Below are 19112 nucleotides of genomic sequence, written 5' to 3'. Positions count from 1 at the left end.
TATTGTCCTCTATATTTTATTGGTGCATTTTACTGTAACTCGGGATGGTGATCACTAGAGTTACACAATATGAGGTAAACATGCAACAATACTGTTGAATATTGCTAAAATTATAATTTGCAAAATGCCAAGACTCACATATTATGATGTGAATGTCATTGAAACATAAACCCTTTTTGTTGGGGTTGGTGTTTAGTTTAAAAGCAATTTCTTTCAATAAATATTATCATGTGAAAAAAAAGTTGGTAATATTGAAGAGAGACAAATTCGTTTACCTCTTGAACCCTAATGAACCATTGTGGACCACTCTGTTCCACCTCTGCACTTTCAAGACCTTAAATAGTCTGTGAACAGCAGCCTGATTCATCCACACCAGCACACAGTAATCTTCCATTTTTAACACAGGAAGCTGCCAAATTTTGTTTCAATCAGACCAAAGTGGTAACTGATGTCCTGCTGTGCAGCCAACAATCAAGACATATCTGAAACGAAAGTGACGCTGAACTTTTCCAGGAAAAAGTAAAGAACGTATTATCAGATGTCAGGACTGAAACTGGGCCTGTAGCGTTACGAGTCAATATCCTTGAACAAATAGGACGTGTTTCATGCAAGGAAATTGCTGCTCCAACAGACCTGCCATGTGTTAATTCAGTGCTGGTTTATAGCTCATATACTGGTTAAATATTGAAATATGTTCATCTCAATTATCACACATCAATTCAACTATCAAATAAGAAACTTTTCTTCAAAAAACACAATGATAACTACATATCTGATTGTCAGCTAGTTCAAGTGAAGAGTTTAATGGATTACAAGACATCACAATCTTGAAAATCACAACTTTAATTGAATGCTGAGAAAACGATATCTCTGCAGTTTTATTTGCTACTTTATACAGAGTGGCATCAGGAAGAACCTGCAGCACATGTTGAGGGAGACAGAGCACATCATAAACACACCACTGCTCTTGCTCAAAGACATTCACTCTGAAAAAAGGTCAGCCTTGATTTTAAAGGAGTCCAACCACCTGTTCTCCCCATGGGAAGAGATGGAGACACTTTAAATCATACTTACCTTTTACATTTATTCTTGAAAAAACAAATGTTCATCGAATTTGTACAAATCGCTGGTGCTGAATTTTTTTTTTCCTGTGTCTGAAATAATGGATAACATTTCGTTTTTTATTCTTTTCTTGTACTCGGTGGTCCTACTCTGATGAACTTGAAAAACTTAGTGGAAAAGTGTGACGTGTGAAAAATAACAATATACCAATAAGTAGCAGCCATCATAAGGTAGAACGCGCTCAGATTTTTCTTTCAAAAAGTTATTTGAGAAGTTCAGGTTTATTTTAACATATCCATCTAAATTGTGACTTTTTCCAAAACACACTTTCGTTGTTCATTTATTTTTTGCACTAGAACAAAAGGTAAAACGAGCTTTAAAAAGATTAATTTAAGAGGCCATCACCGCTTCAGGACATTTGAGGGTATCTCTGTTTGTTGTTGGACTTTTAACTAACTGAGTTTTCATCTGGGTTGGTGAATGAGATCGCTCAAGAGACATGGGAAGCTTAAGGTGACATGTGGATTTAGTTCCAGAGAACTCAAATTACTGCGGTTTTATGGGAACCAGTCAAACAGAGTTCATCTCTGGGCTTGGTAGATTGTAGTCTGGAAAGCACCTCTCTGCACGTCTACCCTCAGTCCTTTCTCCACCCGTGCCCTCCTCCTCCTCCTCCTCCTCCCTCTGTTACCCAGTCCGTGCGCTCAAAAGCCGGAGCGCACGGAGAGAGAGCGCACTGGAGGATTCAGAGAGGCTGAAGTGGAGGAGACAAGAGACGGCTCTTTGCAGCGGTACGCGGAGAAAAGTAAAGCGTCCTGCAGGGTCAACGTCTGCACTGAACCAGCAGTGAAAGTAAAGAAGAAGAGAGGCAGAGGCAACACGGAGCGCCTGTTCGTCCCCCAGCAGGAGACACGCAGAAGAGGAAAGATTCCCCGAAACGCAGTGAGAGCCTCGGATGAGGAGAAGAGGAGAGCGGAGGGCATCGGATAGGCAGCAACAAGGAGTAAGCAATACTTTACAATCTCTATAATAGATAGATAGATAGATAGATAGATAGATAGATAGATAGATAGATAGATAGATAGATAGATAGATAGATAGATAGATAGATAGATAGATAGATAGACAGACAGACATACAGAGAGAGAACGAGAGAGAGACAGAGAGACAGAGACAGAGACAGAGTCATCTCAAACTTTTCACAGCGCCTCAGTTCATTCTCAGCATGATACTGACAAAAAAAACATTCTACATTTAAACTTGAATCTCATGGAACACTTCTTTTTCTGATAGCTGCACTTCTCTAATGAAAAACAAAATAATAGATATACAATTGTTGAGTTTTTTGGCACGATACATCCTCACTAAAGGTGGAGATGTTTAAATCAGATTGAGTGAATTCACACATTTGTTTTAGTAACACATGCTAAGTCAAATTGTGCTGTAAGAAAAAATACTTTCTTCCACCTACCTCCAAATTAAATTCATTTGCATTCCCAACTATTAGATATCTATCTAATAGATAGATAGATAGATAGATAGATAGATAGATAGATAGATAGATAGATAGATAGATAGATAGATAGATAGATAGATAGATAGATAGATAGATAGATAGATAGATAGATAGATAGATAGATAGATAGAATCATTGTGTCCATTTTGTGTTTGTCCATTCAAGAGATTTGCAGTATTGCATAGTGATGAATAACTACCAGGATTAATCTTGCAGTCATTGCAGGAATTATAAGAATTAAAACACCTGATAGCCACTATACCCACACATGCAAACTGAAGATGATCACTTGACTAAACTTTATTTTCATAAGCTACATGTTGTGCAGGGGAAGAAAAGTAAAAAGAAAGGAGATATGTTCTAAAAGGTGGTTGAATTCAATGCAAACTGTTGGACGTCTCTTGTGTATGTGCCTATAGTTTGGACATACCTTATGTAGAAGGTAATCAATTTGAGTGCCTCGGGCCTATTTCTATCTTGCCGTAATACAATTGTATCCTTGCAGTATGTAGACTAACTCTTTGAAGAACAGAAGGAAATCTCATAAATCAATGAGCAACATAATTTGATTTGGGGAAGTCAACTTGTGCCACCTGTGACCTTGTTACATGTCAGTGCAACTGTCGTAGTGACAACAGTGCATGTTAATCTTTATCCTGGTAAAATTCATGATAGTTTTTCCATCTATTCATTAAACAGCACTGCTGAAATTTCTCTTCTCTTCTCTTCTCTTCTCTTCTCTTCTCTTCTCTTCTCTTCTCTTCTCTTCTCTTCTCTTCTCTTCTCTTCTCTTCTCTTCTCTTCTCTTCTCTTAACTGGATGGATGGATGGATGGATGGATGGATGGATGGATGGATGGATGGATGGATGGATGGATGGATGGATAGATGGATGGATGGATGGATTGATTGATTGATGGATGGATGGATGGATAAATGCATATATTACACACTGAGGTGTTACTAACTGTTTCCAGCAGTCTTGGGATTTAAAGGCCACTCAGAGGTCTGGTTGATGACTTATTTATAAGGACTTCTAAAATTAACCACTAAATGTGTTGACCGAGCACTGGAGCAGTCAGGCAAAGGGGGAAAAGTACAGGCCAGGAAAAAAGAAGCCTGCTCAATGCCTTTTTCTTATTTCCCTTGACAGTGGCAGCCCCAGACTTATTGGATCCTAAATCCGCCACACACAACACGAAGCCCCGCCTCTCCTTCTCCACAAAACCACTTACAAGGACTCCTCGGGAGGAGAGTGAGGTGAGAAATATCAACAACAGTCAGGACCTGTGGAGAGTGTGTGCATTGACTGATCAGCTGAAGTGTTGCAGGTGGTTGCAACAGTGATGAAGTGGAAGACGGTGTCAGCCATCTTTGTTTTGGTGGTTCTCTACCTGGTGACAGGAGCAGCAGTCTTCAGATCTCTGGAGCAGCCTCATGAGAGGTAGGCAGGTTATGAGTAAATCTGTCCCTCTGTCTTCCCATCATACCCCTGTGAGAGTGCAGCAACTGAGCCCCCTTCTCAAAAGTGTCATGTGTCAGTCATGTCAGATAAACACTAACCTAATATAAGCATTTATGTATACTAGCTTTATTGAAGATCAAAACATTTACATGTAAATTTGTTTTCCTTGGAGTGAAATAGGTAAACTAATGTCAGTTTTTGTGTTTTGCTGTTGTGTTGCAGCAGGTAATCGTGAATCTGTGTGCGTCAATGCAACAGAGCAAATAGTTATTAGTCTCCTGCAGTAATGTAGCATGGTAATATATATAATATAGCCAGCAATCGAACCAGGAACTCAATATTTATAGCATATGCTGTGAAAATGACAGAAAATCCTAATTGATTACGGTTAGTTGTTTGTTGTTGTTTTTTTTATAAAGTTAATTCATTAGCTACTGACAAAAGAAACCGTGAAGTTGAATTAATCAGTGTAAATAATAATTCACGTGGTAAATTCTGCTAAAGCTAGTAGTGGGAAAATGCTCTCAAGTCTTGGAAGAAAAAAACACCAATATGCATATAGCAACACAGAGAGGGTAATGTTTACATAATGTTGCTAATACATCACAGGTATAATGTGGTTCAAGGCAAATATTAAAGTTACTCTCAGTAAAGCATCTTTGATATTGTTGAGTTAGTTCAGGATTGATGAAGCACTTGTCTTTTCGTAAAACTGATGTTTAATGAAATACTAACAATACTATAGTTGACAGCCTGCACAAGGACGTGATTAGATCCACAACAACTTTTATGCTCTCAAACTGTTTTCATATATGATAAAAGCTGTAAAGATCTCACAGAAACTTCAGTAACTATAAGCATCTTACTTGTTTTACTTACTGTTTTTCAAAAATTACAGGCTGATTTGTGATGATTTGGTGTGGGCAATCACCACTTTATGAAGCAGTAGATTGCAACAATAGTTATATCCATTTAAATTTTTCATTCTTTCTATATAGCTTAAAAATAGTTTTACCTTCCTAAAAATGATTATTTGTCCCTGAACAATAATATCTCTGTGTCTGAAGAGACTAGTTGTACTTTCTTTTGAACACAGTGTTTTTCATCTGTATGTGCAAAATGTTAGTCACCATAGAAAAGCATTCTTAATCTGCAACACAAGTAATGTAATAATCTGTGACATGCTGAATCATTTCAACATGCTGTTGCATGCACAATACATTTTCTTCTGTTAACGATCAGTCAGATAATAGTGTTTAAATTGCAGCCAACTGCGAGTGATTCAAAGCTTTGCTGATGTAATCTTGTGCTTATGATTTTCTGGAGAGGCAGTTTTTAGAGTTGCTAGTTTGTAGGTAGGTTAGGTATAGTCTACCGTGGAAGAGAACGTCTTTATTCTTCTGTATGTATGTGTCAACCAAGTTGTTCGGTCTCTACATCAAAAAATGTTTTTATGGAGGGGAAAGTCAGGATGTAATTACTCATCTTCACTTTCTCTCCTGCAGCGCTCAGCGTTTTGCCATCCTGTCTCAGAAGCTGGAGTTCCTGTCCAGACACTCCTGCGTCAACCAGAGCCAGCTGGAGGAGCTGGTTAAGGTAACTTCACATTCAAAATATAGTCCACAGCTCTATATTTTGTACAATATGCACGCTATACATAGCTGTAAAGCCTTCAGCACCTTGGACAGCTCCTGCAACATTCCATAAGTAAACACACAGATAGTTTCTCTCTTTGTTTCACTTTTAAACCACAAAGCTCTTCAGGCTCCTTCATTTGGTAGATATACGCAAGAGCACATTTATGTACCTCTACAGAAGAAACTATAGTTCAAATTTGCATCCTGTGTTTCAATAAATCACGTACAGCAGTAAGCAGTAAGCAATAGCATATGTGTTTGTTTTTAAACCATAACTTTAATTGTAAATTTCTAATAACGTGACATTCTCTGTTTTTCTTAATACAGCAAGTAGTATCTGCTATCCGATCAGGAGTGAACCCTGCAGGGACGCTGACCAACCACAGCAGCCTGTGGGACCTGAGCTCAGCCTTTTTCTTTGCTGGGACTGTTATCACAACTATTGGTACGAAATACAGAACCATGCAAAGTTAAGGGGGGGTCAGAATACCTGTCTTTAATTGCCCCTTACCCCCTGAGATGAAGGCAGACTGACACCCACATCAGTACCTATTGTTGGTTTTAGTGTTGGTTTCTGCTGTTCATGTGGGAGTTGTTTCTTTGTTACTTGACTGAGAATTGAGATAAGGAACTTTCTGTGCAGGTTTCGGGAATACCTCTCCTCACACTGAAGGTGGAAGAATATTTTGTATCGTCTACGCACTGCTGGGGATACCGTTGTTCGGCTTCCTTTTGGCTGGCGTGGGAGATCAGCTCGGCACTATTTTTGGAAAGGGCATAGCCAAAGTGGAGAAAATGTTTGTGGTGAGTCTGAAGTTATTTGTAAACACAGTTACAGATAAACAGAGACAGACAAGTTCTCAGTGTCCTGACCTTTTTGCCTGCTTTCTTGGATTTGCATCAGATCATCTGTCCTCACATCATATAATGTTTTCAAATAAGTCAAACATACCTTAGGATTTGTTATAATGGTTGTTAGTATTCAGTACTCCTGAAAAAAGATGGAAAAGGACTCTCACTACATCACTTTGGTTTGAGCGAGCTGTGGTGAACCCCGCGCCCCCAGACAAGAGTAATAAAGTTAACTCCGTTATTTTCCACAGATATTTAGTGTTCACGTGGCTGACTTGAGTAATTAGCGGTCCAGTCTTGAATGAACACAGCAGAAATTGATATAGGAAATGTAGTTTGGAATGATTTGCTCCTTCTGTTGCTTACTGTATAGGACACCCGAGGGACTGGCTAACGGGTCCAATGATTCAGGAAAGAGGACAAAAGTCTGTTGTATGTCTGTGAAAGCCTGATTGCTCTGTGCACACCACAGCAAATGTCTTCAAGCAAATGTTTTCTACTGCACCCAGTGGACCAATTTATGGAATAATGGTATTACTGCAAACAGCATCTGGATGTTTTAACATTACGCATGTCAAAAAGAAGCTTTCTTATTAAAAGTGTGCTTTACTATTGTAGGACAGTCCTTCACTTTGTGTTTACAGACGTGGTGTTGTGGTTCGTCCTGTCTGGTGCAGCATCATTTCTGGTCTGATCTTGTTGTTTATGTGGTTGTTGCTTCTTCTCATTGGGTTTCTCTCTCTCTCTCTCTCTCTCTCTGCATAATTATTTATAGGTTCTGATCTGTTTGGCCTTTCGTTGTCTGGTCATATTTCTGTTTATATATTTTAATTAGGATTAGGATTCAATTTGAAAAGATCATTTCATTAATTAGGGGTTTTGTAATTAATAATTTACCATTGTTGTATTTTAATCGTATTTCAGTATTTGCTACAAGATGCAGCTGTTGCCAGTCTTTCTTCTTTGTTCTGAAATTCTTTCATTTTCATTCTTGTTTGTTTTGGACTTTGTGTTTGTTTTTTTAATCATCTTTATGAAAGTGTGCCCTTTTTTGTTTCTACAACAGGGCAAGGTGTTTGTTTTAAGGATGTTGTTTTATTTAAACGGTTGGGTATATTGCCAGAAAAGAAATTGAAAGTATCCATATTTACTTCCATATTATATTGAACATCAAATTGACATTTGGCTTCCTTCAAAACTTTGGTTAATGACTAAAATTCACTTTGTGAACATTCATATCTAAGCTGTTTGTCGCTGCAGTGAGGCTTTTCTCACATCTCTGAGAATTCATAATATTAAAGGTAATGTAGAAATGCACTTAGCTCTTTCACAGAATGTCAGCTGGCACTTTAGAAATGTACACTGCGCTTCACAGTCAAATTAAAGACATATATTGTAGTAAACGTGGACTTGGACAAGTGCAGAAGTATGAAAAGTTTTGGGACAATTAAACATCGATCTTACCAGAAGTGTAATGAAAAAAAAAATCAGTTTGTCTGAGGTCTTAGTTTTCATATTGTGTGATATGTAATGCAAACAAGTATTGCCACACAATCTTATCCTGCTTAATTTTGTACGAGCAGTTATGTTCATGGCTGAAAGAGAACATAAACTGAGACAGTTTAGCAGGAAACAAAAGCTCTTAGTGTCTTTACTCAGTATGGTATTGAAGAGCACATTTATATAAAACTCTGCAATTCACATTCAAAATCTAACTTACATTTATAGGCAAATCTCAGACTCATGCAACTATAAGGGATTTTTTTTTTCATTGAACACATTCAGTCATATTCTAATAATGTGCCTTGTTTGACAATCATCAGCCAATATTTTAAGTCAAAGCCAATTTAAACTGAGCAGCTGATGTTTTGTTTGATGTTCAAAATGGCCATGAGCGACTGATGTTGCGGTTCATGTTGAAAGGATCTGAAATCTTAATCTGAAAAATGAATGCACCACACAGCACCTTAGATAACACCGAGTCACAGGGTTGGAGAATGTTGCTTGTCAGGGATCGGGAAACGTATTAAAAGGAAGGGATGGTGACCAACATTGTTCTTGTTTGGTATGGCTCGTGGGGCCCAGCCCTCTCCCTGGCCTGGACACAGTAATAGGACTCACACAGGCTGGCTGCTGCTTGGCAGGGTGTGTTTCTGGGCACTCGGGCGGCAGGCACAGGATGGGTTCCGCCGGGGTGGGGGTGGGGGGGCTCTGGCTCAGGCTGGAGCTGCGCCGGCACCTGGAGCTATGTCCCATTTTGGCCAACCCTGGCTGGGCTGGCTCCCCAGGGCTGACCGCACTCGGCTTGCTCGTTGGGCTGTTGCCTAGTGCTCCTGGTTTGTGGGGTGCCTTTGGTTCTCTGGGGGTTAGGGTTTGGGGGTATGGTCGGGATGGAGGACGCCTCCTAACACCTTTCCTTAACCCTGTGACGTCATCCACGGGGTTAAGGAAATGTGGATAGGGAAGGAGAAAGGAGAGACTATTCAGAAGTACCCAGGGAGTTTATCCGGATTTCTCAGATCTCTCCAGAGCTCCCCGGGTACGTGTAAACGTGGCCTCAGAAACTGGAGGAAAACAGGACAATAACATGTGAGAAACACTGACATGCAGTGGCGGATTTTGCAATGGGCGAAGTGGGCAGCTCAACAGGGGCACAGTGCACCGGCTCAGATAAGGTCTTGAGACGCGGCCCCCTGTCTGCACAGACAGCTGTCAGCTCCTGCAGTTGAAACTGGACAAAGATTGCAGCTTGAACACAAACTTTCTCTTTTACTACTGAAACAGTTCAGAGAAATGTATTTCTGAAAACAAACATGTCTGACATGCCTCGATTGACTGGGCAACGAGAAACGTTTAGGGGCTACAAACAGTCATATAAGTCCAATAAATGAGGCATCAGATAAACCAAGAAACCCGGCTATCAAAGAAACATTTCCTTAGTGAACTTCTCAGATGTTCTTCAATGTTTAACTGGAGCCAAGACGTGATCTGTCATTTATGTATTAGAATAATTATTAGAAAAACCAAATAAAGTAAAGTTTGGATTGAGAGACTGCACAGCAGCGTTCAGCCGTGTGGTGAACCAGCTGCGATCAGACAAACTTTGTTTTTCCAACTTTCTTGGATTCTCTCCTTTATCATGTCCGGCTCATCAGCCTGCTCTCAGACAGACTGCTCAGTGTCAGTGATTGCTTGTGACCTTGTCTCCCTGCCGCAGCACTGGGACATCAGTCAGACAAAGATCCGAGTTATATCCACCCTGCTGTTCGTGCTCTTCGGCTGCCTGCTGTTTGTGGCGTTCCCGGCAGCCATCTTTAAACACATCGAGGGATGGTCTGTGCTGGAGTCCCTTTACTTCGTGGTCATCACCTTGACCACCATTGGATTTGGTGACTTTGTGGCAGGTGACAACATATCCAGTAATTGACCACCATCTATATTCTTATTCTTCTCAAATCTGTGTTTTTTCATGTCAAGTTTACATTACCTCTTACAACAAGATTGTTTAAATATATGAAGCATTTGCATTTCAATTGATTTAGCTTAGTTTGCCTTTTTAAATTATTTTATTCTTTCCACAAATGTACTGTTTTTGTCTGATGATGAGCTTTAATTGTATAAACCTGCATGGAAGTTTCTGTATAAATAAAACTTGATTGATTAATTTACCACCCTGAATCTGTCAGGTTTTTTTTCTGTATCAGACGTTTAAACAGTCTCTTTCTTTCTGTGTCCACAGGCAGCTCAGAAATTGAGTACATGGACTACTATAAGCCTGTGGTGTGGTTCTGGATTCTGGTGGGACTGGCTTACTTTGCTGCTATCCTCAGCATGATAGGAGACTGGCTCAGAGTCATCTCCAAGAGGACGAAAGAAGAGGTAAGGGTACGCATGCACGCACACACACAGATTATTTGACCTTCTTGGTCACAGTGTCATAGCCTCACATCAACTTCTGCCCCCTGCTTAACGACATTACAATGATAGCGCTGTTTTCTAATCCAATGGAAGCTCTCTGACATCGAAGTCCACAAAGACAGTCTGAGGTCATTATTGTAAACATCTCTAGAGACACATTGAGAGATAATTCAGAGGCTTTACAATGACGTTCCAATCAGAAAATGAATACAGAAAGATCTCAACACCAAATATAAGAGAGCTTAAATAAATAAATGGGACTGTTAGCAAAAGTGTAAAGTTGACATACTTACAGTGTCAGACTGGAGCCAGGGTCAGGTTAAAGTTAGAGTTGGGGTTTGGCAAGCAGTAGAGTCAGATAAGTTTAGAGTAAGCTGTCATTCTGGGGACTGCAGATGGAAGCAAATGCAAATGGATAAATATGGTAGAAAGCATCTTTTCTTTAAGATCAATGTTTTTTGTACATGTTCCCTGAAAAATAAACGAATTAACAAATGAAAGTATGTAAATCAATGTCAATTCAACATAAAGCACAAACACATAACATGTGCATGTAGGCACTTGTGATTTATGGCTGAGTGTGATATGACTGTTGTTAATATCTATTACCAAAGCGAATGAAAGCGAGTCATAATTTGGTCTTTTTAAATCTGAAGTGATACCAGACTGGCTGCAAAGCTTCATCTAAGGTTAGAATAAACCTCCTGAAAATAGGCATTGTTTCTCCCCTTTAAATGTCATTCAGCTTTTTCAACCTTTTCTCATTAATAATTTAAAGCTGTAGTCAATTCAAGGATTAGTTTAAAGATCATTGTGATCCAGGTAGATGAGTTGATTTCATTTATGTTTCTGTTCGGTAAATCAAAACATGATCTGCTTGTGTATGTTAAGCAGCGTGTTGAATGTCTGTTGTAATATCATGGTCTGTTTTCACCAGTGACAACCAATTTTACAGCCTCTTTAGTTATTATAAGATCTGCGCTCTTGCCCACGCCAAATTTTCCATGGTTGATGGATAATGTACCTGATGTCCTGTTTGTTATACAGATACGTTGTTTCAATGTAATTGAGTTGACTTCCTGGTTAGTAATCCGCTTCACTTACATTCTGTTTCTTTGTCTCTTTCTAAAAGAGCAAACACTAGCATTGAAACAAAAATCAACCTCAGGATTATATTTTATATACTTTAGTTAGTTTAAAAAAATAAAACCCATTAATGGAGTGTGATGGTCAAATTTACAAAGCCGTCCTGCATAAGAAGTGACCATGACACTAACATTACAACAGAATGCTTTCATCACTCCAGATAAAGGCCCTCACAGCAAACAGTGGTACAGTTTGACTTTAAGCCTTCAAAGTATCAGTCTACTCACCTTCTCACAGGGAAACCCATTCATAAATTAAAGCTGCAAGCAGCCTCGGTCGGGACCTCGCACTCTGCCTGGCACTCTGACCCATCGGGGTCAGAGTGCCAGGCAGAGTGCGAGGCACGGCACTCTGACCCATCGGGGTCAGCCCAATCATGGCCTCTGGCCGTTTTACATATTGATCAAATGTAAATGTATAGGGTATTAACAAACAAGGACTTTTATTTTGAAGAAATGTGGGTATTTTATTTTGAAAGCCAGCTAAGCTCTCAATACCCTAAATATTAAATATTAAATGGTTTTAGGTGTCTTTGGTTTTTGTTTGTTTTAATAATCAAAGACTTTTATTTTGAAGGAGTTTGGGGCTTTTATTTCTAAAGCCAGCTCACCCCAAGCCAATCTAACAATGTAACATCATTTGAAGATTTTTGTTTTAATTTCAATAAATAAGGACTTTTAATTTGAAATATGTGTTGATCTTGAAAGCCAGCTATGCTCCAATCCAGCTAAACCCTAAAGATACATTTTCATGAGCATGCCAAATTTGGTGAGTTTTTGAGCATGTCTAAGGAAGTCAGATTTAGGTCCAATGATGCGGTGGAAAAAAAAAAAAAAAGAAACAAAAATGGTTATAATTACAATACAAGGTCTTGCCTTTTGGGCTGGGCCCCTAATTTTCCACAAACCAAAGCTGCACCAGCAAAACCAGAGAGCATGACTGTCCATGCACGGGGAGGTTTGGTCGTGTTAAAGCTGATTGCAGTCAGTCGGAGCAGCGCAGAGACGAGATGTCGTGATTACCACTCTGACTGTCAATCTGTCATGTTCCCTCTAACTAACCTGCCATCGTACGTCCTTGGTCCTGGTCCCTCACTTCACATGGATCTTCTCTCTCTTTACCTCTTTGCAGGTTGGAGAGATCCGAGCGCACGCCGCAGAGTGGACGGCCAACGTTTCTGCAGAGTTTAAAGAGACTCGCCGCCGTGTTAGCGTTGAGCTCTACGATAAGTTCCAGCGTGCCGCATCCATCAAACGCAAACTATCCTCAGAGCTCGGCTTCAGCCCGGCGCCAGAGCTCACTCTGCCACGGCGGACTGTGTCCGTCAACTTTAACGATGAGAAGAACGAGAGAGACGCCAGGAACGGAGGTTTGTTCATGAACGGGTTGGACCTAGAGAGAGGAGACATCTCGATTATCGAACAACTCAAGTAGAAAGACGGCTGTAGAAAATCTTTACCAGGACCTTCTATGTGTCATCATTGCTAAGACCAGATGAACTGTCTTTACTCACAAATCAAATCACAAGGGCAATGCGGTCCTTTGAGACACCAACAAGGACATTCCTGTTCCTTCTTCACGGACACAAGAGAAGTCGAAGCCCCCGCTCCTTAACTCTTGAAAGGATTTATGTCTAGAGGGTGCAGCACTGCCTTCACAAGCTTCCTACAAACCACAAAACAACGTGCACGACACATTTACAGTAAACAGGATTGATTGGGATGCTCATTAAACAAGGTTATGAGAGAAGTTCATATTCATTGAGGCATGACTGACTTTAAATATCCAACATACTGTGTATGCAGAAGGAGTCTTGAAAGGCCCAATAATGAAAAGGCAGATGGTGCAGCCAAGGCGCTTCTCTCTGCCTCGCTGTTCATTGGTCCATCAGTTTGGAGACGGAGGAAACTCCTGGTGACGAGACAGAGTAGAATGTGACGTGCAACAGATTGTCAGGTGACGCTATTAAACCAGATTTGTCACCGATCTGCTGCATTTGATGTGAATCAAGATGTCTGTCACAGTCATATATAAACAACATCTCAGTGAGGCCACTTTTACGATGGGATGTAACAACACCAGAATAGTGAAGATAACTTTAGAGTGTGTGTTGTTTGTGAACAGCAGGTCTCAAAACTCAAATTGTGGTGTTATTTTCCACATGGGAAACATCTAGAAGTGAAAGACTTTGCAGTATATGTCCTGCATGTTTGCATTATGAAGTCTTAAAACTTTTAAACACCTTTTTAAATCAGACTTTGCCATCTATCCAGACCTCTGATTTTACAGAGTTCAGACACAGTAGATGAGGTTTTACTCAATCACATGTTCATGTTTTCACCTCATATACTATGATCACTCCTGAAAACTACTCGAAATTGGGCGCTTCTGTGTTAACTTCGATTTTTCCCAACTTAAGGTTTAGATTTTCACCTCATTCTGGATGTGGAACACACAGCTCTGAAACCCAAATCAGATTTTTGCAAATATATCAAATATGGTTCTGATCAATATTTTTTTAAATTCTTTTAAAATTCTTATTAGTATTTTGTTTTATATAGTTTGCTAGATCGGAGTCTGTGTTTCACAAAGTTGAACCACTGGGCCCGTTTTCCAGTCAAATCCATGTTAATCTCACCTTGCCGTTACTCTCAGGCTTTCTTTTCTCCAGTAATCTCTACATGATGCTACTTTCCTATCAGCACATCCAGACAGACGTCACCTTTTGGTTCCACTCAGTTTCTCATAGAAGTTACAGGTAAAGTGGCCACGGTTGACCCCTCCGATCATATTTGGTACTTCTCATATTTCTTATAAATTTTTTTAAAGAATACAATGATGACTTGAAGACTACAGGAGCTATTAATATATGTATGTGTGTTTAATCCTGAGATTGAAGCTCCTTGAAATCTGGCATTTGTCAGCGTTCCAGAATTTTCGAGAGTTCTAGAATCTGAAAATGAAAATTAGATATTTGTGTATTTAAATGAGAGCCCACAATGGTTAACTTTTATATTTACATCCCGTTGCAAAAGATTTAGACAGGAGCAAATGAAAAGCAACAAAGTAAAAAGTGAAAATCTGAGTTTTCCATCATATGTACATGTTGTACTGAGTTCTGCTTCTATGTGTTTAGTTGTACTAAAGACAATGTGTATGGACTGAAGTTTGGATCAAATCAACACGCACAGTGTTTTTAAACGAAGTGACTCCGTGAAGTTTTTTCAAGCTTACGCAGTGCCTCAGACTCTCTCCGTTGCCTGTTCGACTTCATGGTCTTAATAATGACATCATATGTGATGCCAACTTGTTGCAGGTCAGATTGCTTTGTCAGGCGCAAGAAAATCATCACATTCAAACATGGAGATCCAAGTTGATCCATTTGATCAAAAGTTCATCCAAACCAAAGAGGTTTATGCTGCTTTCCAGTTGCCTTAGATCTGACAAATCCACATTTTGTTTGGGGATGTTGTCATAAACACCTTTTTCAAAGTTGATTTTAAAGCACGTAGAGGTTTTCTGATCGAGTCGATAAGTCTTATATGGAAGCACAAAGCTTTGCGGCTTGACTGGAAGCATTTATATTTCTGTCTGATATCCAGTGTTGTACTAAACTAAAACACTGTCGTCTTCCCGTACAGCTTTCCTGAGCAGTTACCGTCATTCAAAGTTGTGACTCTGAACACAGAGACTGACTGGAAAGCAACACAAAATCATAGGTCATGCTTTCTTTTAATGTCAAGTTGTACAAGTTTGTGAGCTACAAATCACAAAACTTCACTGACTTGCAACAATATGGCATCATCTGTATGAGTTGTGACTATAACGCTCTCTTTGTGGATCGTGTCAGACGTTCTTTCTCTAACAACTTGAAGCTGCTCCGATAACTCAGCAATGACTGTCTGCTCTGATTTTCAATACCACAATTGTAAAAGCCTTTCTTGCAAAAAAAAAAAAAAGAAAAAAAAAAGAATTGATAGCAAAGCAATGTTTATCATCTTTATCAATATTTGTCGACAGTAGTATTTGGGGTGATCTTTACATTCATGTATGGCCTGATTTTGTTGAAAGTCGCGTTGAATGCTGAAGCATTTGAGCGCAATGGATTGTTGTCATGAGACAGATTGTGAAAGTCTTGTTTTGGTACAAGATTTTTTAATTTTTTATTTCCCAGATTACACACACACACACACACACACACACACACACACACACACACACACACACACACACACACACACACACACACACACACACACACGCACAGGGTTAACTGCCATGTTTGTACACCTGCTGCTGAAAATGCACTTTGATTGAACAGCCTTTGAAAGTGATATCACGCTGTCGCCTGCACAGCGGATCAGTCCATCCTCTCAGAAGGCTCAGATTTTTGTTCCTATGTGGCAATATCGACAACAGCACGATTAGACACACAGACCTTTTTTTTTTTTTTTTTTTTTTTTAAACTCAAACTGAGAGAACTACATGTTTACATGTTTACCACAAACACAAGCATTGTGAGACCAAATTATGGCCGAAGTACACAGACAAATATGGCTGCAGTCACTTACTGTGTTTAGATTTAATTACTGTGGTAATGTTTACAGTTTATTACTGTTATGTGTTTCTTAAAACGCAGTAATAGACATGTTACTGTATGATTTACACTAAAGGATCAGAAGAAAATGACAGGAAGGATTGATGCAGTTTTAAAATATGACATTAAACCTCATACTTTCTGCTAAATAGGGCAGTGAAAAAATACAGGAGACAGCAAAAATGCTGTATTTTACAATGAAATGGTTCACTTGTTGATTGCTGCCTGTTGACAACTCTTCACAGTGAATGGAACAAAACAAAACTCAGCCTGTAGTTTTTGTTTTTTGTGACACTCAAAAAAGTAAATACTGGATTTAAGTTGAAAGGTTTCAGCAGGAGTCCAGTGAGTTATTTCCTCTTCTAATCAGCTACTGAATTACATCTGTGAGAGGAGAAACCTGTTCTTGTAATTTGAACTGGTGTGTTATTTTCCTACTGAACATCCTTGTCTACCAGACCAGGGTTGAAGCCCTATAGATGATTTTCTGTAGTTTTTTCTTTCTGTATTAACTGTGAGTCTGTATGGTTCAGTACTAACGCTGAATGGAAACAGCAGCTCTCGCAGCATTACCACTGCTGCTCTGTCGTGTCGCCTGCCCTCTTTGCTGTTCAATGTGTCATTCATCTTTTTTTAGCTGTGCTAAAATGAGACTAACTTTGACATTTTTCTTTCTGTGCTGGATATCTTAACGGCATTGTTAACATTTTTATGATCACAGCTGTATTTTTCTAAACAGTGTTTGTACTTGACGCTGATGAGTCTGAGAGAACATGTGATAACAATAATAATGATATTAGCCCTAATCTCTTATGTAACAGTGATTTTTGTACAATTTCTGACTTGAAAACATACCAACTTGAAATTTTTACTCTGTTTACTGTGTAATTAAAGAAGCATATTATTAAGTATTAACCCTTCACTATGTACCTCTATAAGACTAAAGTGTTGTCTCTTTTCCCGCAGAGCTCGATTGTGTGTTTTATAGTCATGCATCTATTACTGTACCTGAACAAAGACGATAGGGAGCTCTAAAGTCTATAAACTATGGATAGAGGTTAAATGCAGAAAATGAAATTCCCTTTACAAAACTAAAAGGTTGGATTTTACCTCTCTGCCTGCAGTGACACCATTCTTTACTTTCAGAAAAATAATACGTGTCATATTACCAGCACATACAAACATGACACCAATGTTTTCACATTCATTGTGGTTACACTTTAAATGATTAATGATGTCAATAGTGTCTTGTGCTTCCTGAAATGTCAGAAAAATCCAGTGTTCACCTGACAGATTGTGTTCTTTGTTACTGGAGCCGGGCTGCTGTGCAGTGATCAGATATCTCTCTTTACAAATGGAAGATTCTGGTTTAATTCTGAGCTTGGGGTCTTTCTGTGTTTACATTTGTCTCCCTATGCATGCATGCATGGATAGTCAAGTTCCCTCCCTCAATTGTGCCTTTGGTTAATTGTTTATTCAAAATACCCTAATAGATGTGTCCTGGGTGTAACCTGAGTTTTCAACCTGTGTTTATTCAGTAAGGCTGCATATGCTGTACATAAGCTGGGTCAATAGAATACTGAAGCATTTAAGCGTTAACTTTCTTCTGTAACTTTTTAGAATGCTTCAATTAGTACCCTTAAAACCTCTACAGAAATATTTCACAACGGTAATAAAGTTTTCAGGACTTTCTCATTCCTCTCAGACCTGAACTGCCAACTCCGTTCTCCCATAAAGGCCACAACGGAAGTGGATCACGTATTTGGGAACGCATGACTCAGTAGGTTCTCTCACAGAGTTCACAGCCACTGAACCACTGTGTAATTATTCGTGTTCAAACATTCTGGGTGATAGAGCGACCAGTGGCAGAAGGTCTGATGATGCGTGATGTAAAGTTATGAAAGCAGGAAGTACAGACCAGAGTCAACAGCAGGCAGTCACACTGTTACAGTAAATCTCATTTTACCTCCATATTTCCTCCACCGGAAAAACATGTTGCACTTTAAATGTCCGAAGATGGGTGGATGGATGGACGGAGAGATTCTATGTACAGATTCATAAGAAGCTGGACTCTATTGTGGCAGATATTTTGGTACAATCTGGATACGCCAGCACTTCAATGAATCAACCAACCAATATTTTTAAGGCTGTTTTCATATAAACATAATGCTGCACAAAGTGGTTTACATAATAAAAACAAAAACAGTAGCCCCCTCTTGAAGCACACGCACATAGACTAAATTTAAATCTAAGGCAGCAAATCCTGATGAGAGGTTCTCCTGTAGAGGTAGCTCACATCTGCAGTTATTAAAGATTAGAGCCAGAGTAAAGCATTAAAAAGAAAAAAAAAGATTAAAAACAAACACAAGATAGTTAAATATTGAGGTAGAATACTGTTGGCTTGAAAGAGATGAAAAAGACTGACACAAAGATGAAATAATCAAACACAATGGTAAAACACTAAAAGGAGCTATGAAAAAAACATGAAAACATTTATTAGAAACAAAAGACAGTAAGTTTAAAATTTCAGTAGAAAGTACTGAGAGACACAGGCTGTAGTTATAGAAGGATTGCCCTGAGGGGTTCAGAAGGCTCACATGATAAAACCAATTGATCGCTGGGACTAACACCGCCAAGGGTTTTGTTAATTAATGAAATAAATAAAAAAAGACTCTTCAAATCAACTCTTGGGCTTTCAACAGAAATGGCTGCACTCTGTCAACGTTCTCTAGATGATTACAAAAAGCAGTCTTGGTTACGTGGTTGATGTGTGACACAATATTGAGGTCTGAGTCAAAAAAAGACAATGAGGTTTTTGACCGTCTCTTGTGGGATCAGTGTCAGTGCATGCAGTTTAGCTTTCAATTTTTCTCTCTGAGCTTAATGATCAATACTTCTGTTTCCCAGCTGAGCTATAGAA

General features: G+C 39.2%; 1 protein-coding gene across 1 annotated transcript; it reads left to right on the top strand.

The window, feature by feature from the left end:
* Positions 1 to 1795: 1795 nt before the first annotated feature.
* kcnk2a (potassium channel, subfamily K, member 2a) lies at positions 1796 to 13580 on the top strand. The gene is made up of 9 exons (XM_080488947.1): positions 1796 to 2065; positions 3731 to 3837; positions 3909 to 4021; positions 5548 to 5638; positions 6007 to 6124; positions 6323 to 6483; positions 9749 to 9935; positions 10271 to 10410; positions 12727 to 13580. Coding segments are annotated over exons 1-9 (1221 nt in total). The 5' UTR covers positions 1796 to 2064; the 3' UTR covers positions 13030 to 13580.
* The last annotated feature ends 5532 nt before the right edge of the window (positions 13581 to 19112 follow it).

The sequence above is a fragment of the Lipophrys pholis genome (genome assembly GCF_963383615.2).
Source record: "Lipophrys pholis genome assembly, chromosome: 2".
Classification (NCBI taxonomy): Eukaryota; Metazoa; Chordata; class Actinopteri; order Blenniiformes; family Blenniidae; genus Lipophrys; species Lipophrys pholis.
This window is presented reverse-complemented; position numbering and strand designations above follow the sequence as displayed.